General features: G+C 33.5%; 1 protein-coding gene across 3 annotated transcripts in view; it reads right to left on the bottom strand.

Annotated features, from left to right (window-relative positions):
• Window positions 1–3,045: 3,045 nt before the first annotated feature.
• The window catches only part of pacsin1b (protein kinase C and casein kinase substrate in neurons 1b), a 29,832-nt gene continuing 24,551 nt past the window's right edge, over window positions 3,046–8,326 (bottom strand). For all 3 annotated transcript variants that reach the window (XM_055212826.2, XM_055212828.2, XM_055212827.2), the window contains 4 exons: window positions 7,416–7,536; window positions 7,193–7,323; window positions 6,896–7,083; window positions 3,046–4,452 (listed from right to left, as the gene is read on the bottom strand). In XM_055212826.2, the coding sequence (XP_055068801.1) occupies window positions 4,343–4,452; window positions 6,896–7,083; window positions 7,193–7,323; window positions 7,416–7,536 (550 nt within the window). In that variant the 3' untranslated portion in view covers window positions 3,046–4,342. The remainder of the gene's footprint in view (window positions 4,453–6,895; window positions 7,084–7,192; window positions 7,324–7,415; window positions 7,537–8,326) is intronic.

Below are 8,326 nucleotides of genomic sequence, written 5' to 3'. Positions count from 1 at the left end.
TAAGAAAAGTTTAGTCTGATGTTTCAAGCAGAAAAGGTTTCTCGCAGCGTCTGCCTGTCATTCGACACTATGACTCGATAGGGTGTGACATTGCTACAAATATTGTTTGTCTGTACACTCGCCTTTATGTACATACAGATGAGCGTTCATTGCCTTTAGCTTCTATATGAGCGTGTGAATACTGCCGGTGTGTGTGTTTGAGCAAACCTTCATTACCCTGCCCATGATCTGCAGTGAGAAAGCCTCATGTCGGGCTTAATCTCTGGCCTGCACCCAACAAACATTGCTTTTTAACTGGTTTGTGAGTAATTGTACAGCAAACTTTCAAATCTGCCTGTGTTAATTCACCAAAGACAGTTTCTTCGTTTGAATGTTGATGAATTTGCGATTTAAAGTACGTCATATGTGTGATGTAAAGCAAGGCTTTACTGGCCGTCAATATAATTATTATAATTTGTTATTTGTGTTGTACAGTTTTGCGTAGGACATCAGTCAGGAAGTCGTGTATTAGATCTATTGTGAAACTGTGTTTGCATTGGGTAACTGTTGTCTTTACTGTAATTTCAGCAATATTATTCAGTTTTGTTTCAGACTTCTGTTAGATCAGAGTTTCACATACACACTTTTGTGCTTTGCCTTATTTCATTTATTAAAATATTCTTTATTCTTGTTTTTTTGCTGTAGCTTGTCTATTTCACTTGGTAATATATTACTGGATACTGGGATTACCATGTTACATTCACTGTAAACCCAAACTTTACAATGAGTGAACTGTACTCAAATCTGTGAAAAAGTTGATTAAACTTAAGGGTTTTATGTGTGTTCAACAAGTTCACAATTTTGAGTTTCACAAACTCAAATAAAATGTGTAGGGTTGCAAAGGGACGGAACACTTCCGGTAAATTTCCAGAAGCTTTCCATGGGAACTTAATCTGGGGAAATAATGGAAATTATTTGGAAATTTAGGGACATTATATATATATATATATATAACTACTATATTATATACAAAAAATAAATAAACATTTTGTTTGGTCATAAGCAGACTTGCATGAAAGGTAATATAAATTTTTAAAATTACGTATTTACTGATTTAATTGTAAGCAAAACTTTAGTTAAATTTCCAGAAGCTTTCCATGGGAACTTAATCTGGGGAAATAATGGAAATTATTTGGAAATTTAGGGACATTATATATATATATATATACACTATATATAATATACAAAAAAATAAATAAACATTTTGTTTGGTCATAAGCAGACTTGCATGAAAGGTAATATAAATTTTTAAAATTATGTATTTACTGATTTAATTGTAAGCAAAACTTTAGTTAAATTTCCAGAAGCTTTCCATGTGAACTTAATCTGGGGAAATAATGAAATTTAGGGACATTTTATATATATAACTATATTATATACAAACATAAATAAACATTTTGTTTGGTCATAAGCAGACTTGCATGAAAGGTAATATAAATGTAAAAAATTATGTATTTACTGATTTAATTGTAAGCAAAACTTTAGTTGATTCTTTCATTGAGAAACACAAAAGCATGGCTGGGTTATTTTTTGACCCATGTTGGGTAAATATTGGACATAAGACACCGCTGGGTTAAAACTGACCCTTAACCCAACCGCTTGGTTATTATAACCAATGGTTGCATAACAACAACCCAGAATTAGGTCATTTTTAACCCAGCATGTGCTTTGTCCAACCTTTACCCAACATGGGTCAAAAAAAAGAACCCAGCCATTTTTAAAGTGTAATAAACATTATTATAGTTATTATACACGGCAAAAAATGATTTTCAAGAAAATAAATTCTTAGTATTTTTGTCTTGTTTTCAGTAAAAATATCTAAAAATTCTTAAATTAAAGATGCTTTTTCTTGATAAGCCAAACAACTCAAGAAAATAAGTCTATAGTTTTAGACCAAAAATATCAAATTTAAGGGATTTTGTGCATAAAACAAGCAAAAAAATCTGCTAATGGGGAAATAATTTTTCTTGAATTTAGTGTTAGAAAAATGTTTTATGCACAAAATCACCCAAATGTGACACTTTTGGTCTGAAAACTAGACTTATTTTCTTGGGTCGTTTTGCTCATCAAGAAAAAGCATCTTAGTTTAAGAATTTGTAGATATTTTTACTGAAAACAAGACCAAAACACCAAGATTTCTTTTCTTGAAAATAACTTTTTTGCAGTGTAATCGTGCAATCTTACATTTAGATATCTGATTTACTGCTAGCTACTGTACAGGCAACTCTCAAATTCCCTGTTTATTCCCATATATTCCTTTATCAGTTAATTCCCATGGAAAGTTTCAAGCCTTAAAAATGTCTGAAATCTGGCAGCCCTAAAAATGAGTCAAAAAACTTAGTTAATTGAAAAACGGTATATTACTTCCAAACATTTCAATACCACATCCTAATTTCAACAAACACTGCAAATAATTACAAACCCTTGATGGTTGTGATGAGGTTTATAACATTGAATTTAGTGCCTGTGCTTAGGCTGTAGGTTGGAAATGTGTTGCTTTATTAACAATAACTGTGTGAAAGTCAGCACTGAACTCAGACTATTTACACTTACAATGGTCTTAATTTCATGAGTCACATAATCTGTTTCTGTGACTTGTGAACAAAAAAGAAATGGTAAACAGTAGTTTTAAGTATAGTGTACTTAAATATTAAATAAAATGAAATGTAAATGTTTAAGTTTGGATTAATTGTAATTTATAAATATTCTTTCCTTAACAATTTTTAAGTAAACCAACTTCTTTTAGACCCTGCCTGAGGTCGTAACATATAATGGGGGCTCGTCCGGGATATGAACCTCTCGCACCCCAAGAATCATACTCATAGTCCTGCTTTTCTCTTCCACCAGATATAATCAAGACTAGCAGAACCCAATACATTACTAGTAGACCATTATAGTTTCTATTAAAACCAATACAATTTTCATTACAACCATTAAAAAAAGAATGGTGGGTGATATAAAAATCAGAAATTATATTTTCAATTAAATAAAGTTTTTAGAACAAGATTTTGCATTGTGACATTGTTTTAATCAGAAATACCTTGGTATGATATATGACCTGGAGATTTTCATGACATTCACCTGTACAAACAGTCAAGACGCTGGTAAAGGGCTTCTGCACTGGTGACCTCTAGTGGTGAAACAAAGTATTGTGCTCTACTCTGAACATCTGGGACTGATGAGTTTTATTGTGCACTACGCTGACATGAGTTAAAACGACATCGGACACAGTATATACATCATCACCTCATTTGTCCAGTGTTAAAGACACAATCCATAACAGCTAACGGAGCAATAACATCAAGTCTGAGTAAAAACACAAAGCTACAGTGTTATGAACATAAAAAAACAAAATCACCATAAACAATAATAACTATTACTGTAAAACATTTGCTTACACAATACAAGCAGAAGTTGCTCAGCCCATTGAATCTGTTATGGATTGCACATAAGACATTTGCAGGTAGATAATAAAGGCAAAAAGGCATAAAAAATTGAATTCAAACTCACTTTCTAAGCTTTACATGTGTCCAGATTTCATTTAAAACATCACAGTTTGACAGTCGTGAAATCTCTTGTTAGTTAAATAAAATCCCTGTGAAAGGAGATGTTACAACAGTTTTACTGAACACCTGCACAATTCAACCGTCCATCAATGTTAAAGTTCAGAATTTGTTCATGGACGTTTACGTTTTCATTAAATAAATTTTATAAAGGGTAAAAAACATTAAATAAATATGGAGAGCATTTCATTTAAATGCGTTTATCTGCACTTGAAATGGATAAAAGCAAAATTATTTTATTATTTATATTACATTTTTCTGGGCTTACTGTGTTTGATTTATTTGCCAAACAAAGAAACATTTATCCTTGGAGTCTCTCCTTTTTTTTGGATGATGTCAGCAAGCCGTGTTTTTCAATCCCTTCAAATCAAAACGGACTGTAATACGACAGGGTCACTAGTTTCAACACTATAACACCAAAGTCTTTTTTTAAGTTTCACATTGCATAGCTGAATTTTGCTATGCAAGCCTTCATGGACTTACAATAATATTACGGACCGTACATGTACACATGTTAGTAGCACAATAATTCATACCGAACATGGCCACTTAGATGAACAAAACCACTGCCTGCTCTTGCTGGGGTATGAAGGAAATGATGATATGTGTTTTTGTAGATGTTTTGTTACTGTATTTAGGTGGAAATGCATCTTCAGTAAGTCAGGCATTGAGATGGTTGCTCTGTAATCTCGAGTTCAAGTCTTTAAGGATGTGGAAAGGTTGCTCAGCACACAAAACTATTAAATGGGCTCCACGTAGTTAGCAGGGTACAAGCCTAGCTGACCGTTAACCAGTCGACCTTTACACCAACCCTGCTCATCTTCATCTTCTAGCTTGATGAGTTCATCTCCTGTGGAAAGATGTGGATGATATATTTAGTTAGTATGAGTTGATTCGGAAACACCTTTTTATTAAATACTTCAAAGGAATTACACAAGAGGATGAAAGACTGTAAACTGATAAAACAAATGGTATTAGTATTCAATGTACACTGTCAGAAAACATGGTCCAAAAATAGTCCCTATCTTCACTGGGACAGAACCCCTTTAAATACACATTTGCGCCCTCAAAAAGTTCAGATTAGTACCTCAGTAGTAAATATTAGTACTTCAAACATACATTTTGGTAACAAAAGTACATTTTGGCTACATTAGTACTCCAAAGGTAAATATTAATACCTCAAAAGTAAATATTAGTACCTCAAAGGTAAAGCTTAGTAACTCAAAAGGTACATTTTGGAACCAAATAAGTGCATATTCGTCCCTCAAAAAGAGGAACATTTTGGAACCAAATAGTGCATAATAGTACCTCAAAAGTAAATTTTGGAACCAAATAGTGCATATTAGTATCTAAAAAAACCTACCTTTTGGAACCAAAAAGTGGATATTAGTATCTCAAAAAAGTACCTTTTGGAACCAAATAGTGCATAATAGTTCCTCAAAAAAGTACCTTTTGGAACCAAATAGTGCATATTAGTACCTAAAAAAGTACATTTTGGAACCAAAAAGTGGATATTAGTATCTCAAAAAAGTAACTTTTGAAACCAGATAGTGCATAATAGTTCTTCAAAAAAGTAACTTTTGGAACCAAATAGTGCATATTAGTTCCTCAAAAAAGTAACTTTTGGAACCAAATAGTGCATATTAGTAGCTGAAAAAGTACATTTTGGAACCAAAAAGTGGATATTAGTATCTCAAAAAAGTAACTTTTGAAACCAGATAGTGCATAATAGTTCCATAAAAAAGTACCTTTTGGAACCAAATAGTGCATAATAGTTCCTCAAAAAAGTACCTTTTGGAACCAAATAGTGCATATTAGTACCTAAAAAAGTAACTTTTGGAACCAAATAGTGCATATTAGTTCCTCAAAAAAGTAACTTTTGAAACCAGATAGTGCATAATAGTTCTTCAAAAAAGTACCTTTTGGAACCAAATAGTGCATATTAGTACCTAAAAAAGTACATTTTGGAACCAAAAAGTGGATATTAGTATCTCAAAAAAGTAACTTTTGAAACCAGAAAGTGCATAATAGTTCTTCAAAAAAGTACCTTTTGGAACCAAATAGTGCATATTAGTACCTGAAAAAGTACATTTTGGAACCAAAAAGTGGATATTAGTATCTCAAAAAAGTACCTTTTGGAACCAAATAGTGCATAATAGTTCTTCAAAAAAGTACCTTTTGGAACCAAATAGTGCATATTAGTACCTGAAAAAGTACATTTTGGAACCAAAAAGTGGATATTAGTATCTCAAAAAAGTAACTTTTGGAACCAAATAGTGCATATTAGTTCCTCAAAAAAGTACCTTTTGGAACCAAATAGTGCAGATTAGTACCTAAAAAAAGTAAATTTTGGAATCAAAAAGTGGATATTAGTATCTCAAAAAAGTAACTTTTGAAACCAGATAGTGCATAATAGTTCTTCAAAAAAGTACCTTTTGGAACCAAATAGTGCATATTAGTACCTAAAAAAGTACATTTTGGAACCAAAAAGTGGATATTAGTATCTCAAAAAAGTAACATTTGGAACCAAATAGTGCATATTAGTTCCTCAAAAAAGTACCTTTTGGAACCAAATAGTGCAGATTAGTACCTAAAAAAGTACCTTTTGGAACAAGATAGTGGATATTAGTACCTAAAAAAAAGGGTAAAATTTGGAACCAAATTAGTGCATATCAGTACCTCAAAAGTACATTTGGAACCAAATAGTGCATATTGGCATCTCAAAAAAGATCCTTTTAGAACCAAATAGTGCATATAAGTACCTCAAAAAGTTCCTTTTGGAACCAAATAGTGGATATAAGTACCTCAAAAAAGTTCCTTTTGGAACCAAATTGGTGCATATTAGTATCTCACAAAAGTACCTTTTGGAACCAAATAGTGAATATTAGTACCCCAAAAAGTACCTTTTGGAACCAAATAGTGCCTATTAGTACCTCAAAGGTACGTTTTGGAACCAACAGTTCATATTAGTACATCAAAGGTACATTTTGGAACCAAAGAGTGCAAATTAGTACATCAAATGTACATTTTGGAACCAAAAGTTTTAGTGGCTGAAATGTGCATATTGGTACCAAAGAGTGCACATTAGTACATCAAAGGTAAATATTAGTACCTCAAAGGTACATATTAGTACCTCAAAAGGTACATATTGCTTCCAAATGTATACATATCTGCAAATGGTGCATATTAGGAGCTTTTTAAAGGTTACTGCCCCAGTGATAGCTCGGGACCATTTTTTTCTGACACTGTAACTAATATCGACTTGTCAGATGTTTGGTTTACTGGTCTTTGACCTGCTTTAAAGGTCAGCTCATCCTGCTCTTGCCCCGTATAGTCGTACAGCGCCCTGACTCGCACTCCTTTGCTGTCCTCATCGAATGGATTTTCACCTCCGTTGGTTTCGTCTACTGGTTGGGCGGCAGGTGGCTCATCGTCGGACCATTCGGCAGAATACTGCTGGTTCTTCTCGTAGCTACTCAAGCTGAAGAGACGAGAGAACATCAAGTTAGTTTTACAAAAATACATTGGTGGTCTACCCATAATGGATCTAAGAAACTTTTCTAAAACATTTAGCGGACAGATCTCTTTACCTGCCGCGGTCTCCGGTTCTCGGTGTGCCTTGATCTCCGCCCACTGACATTTGAGTTAATGTCACTCCATCGTGGTTCTTTTTAACCTTTTCTTTCTTATTTATGGAATGACTCAGATCTGGATTGAATTCCTGGTTTGTAGTCAAATAAGAAGTCAAATCACACAGCTTACAACATTAGTAACAAAAGTAACTGTTTTGTTTGTGTATTATAGGTGCTTTACCTCAAACTGTGGCCAGTTCATGTGCATGCCAGGCCCATGATTATTACTAAACCACTTTAGATCTTCTTGAGCACTGGCTGACGTGATGGTTCGCTCCAGGTCCCGGTAAACTGTGGCATAGCTGCATGTAAGAGCAGTGTTCGAATTATGTTAAAGATTATGTGGGGTCCCCATAAGATAAGCCCCCTCATCATTACAGGGTTGCCAGGAATTCACAAAGTAAGATGTTATCCTGGATCAACATTTCAAAATTAGCCTTAACTCAAACTCTAACCCTTAAATTAGTGTGAAATAATAGTTTGAGAATAATTTTTTAAAAGCCCCTAAGCCAATCCTAAATCTAAAAATCTGTCAATTCCCTTAGAAAACAGCATGAGGCGCACTTGACAGTTTACATTTATTTCAGACAGAAATCTTTTGGATTATTTTATTGCGAAATTGGGCCAAATAATGGACAGTATCACTTTGTGGCAGCGCAGCACAAGAATTTTAAATTCATGTAGTATGTTAATAAAAACCAGTGGAACCCCCCTAATTTATATTTTTGTGCTTTATACGGTGCCCCACATTGCTTATAGGAGGTCTGGGACCACCCCAGCCCCCCTTAAATCAAACACTAGATACAAGTTTACATTAGTAATAGATAACTGATTATATTGATGCACTACGATTTATCAGTAGATTCCAAATATTAAAGGAAAACACCACAGTTTTTCAATTTTTTGCTATTCTCTTACCTCAACTTAGATGAAATAATACATATCTATCTTTTTTCAATGCGTGCACTTAATCTTTTTACAGCGCTTCTTAAATGTTTTAGCATTTAGCCTAGCCCCATTCATTCCTTAGGATCCAAACTAAAGTTTTATTTTGTGCCACCATACTTGTGTAACTACTCATGTAACAGTCTT

Source organism: Misgurnus anguillicaudatus, chromosome 8 (genome assembly GCF_027580225.2).
Source record: "Misgurnus anguillicaudatus chromosome 8, ASM2758022v2, whole genome shotgun sequence".
In the NCBI taxonomy this organism is placed as follows: Eukaryota; Metazoa; Chordata; class Actinopteri; order Cypriniformes; family Cobitidae; genus Misgurnus; species Misgurnus anguillicaudatus.
Note: the sequence above shows the minus strand (reverse complement) of the source record. Positions and strands in the feature narration are given on the sequence as shown.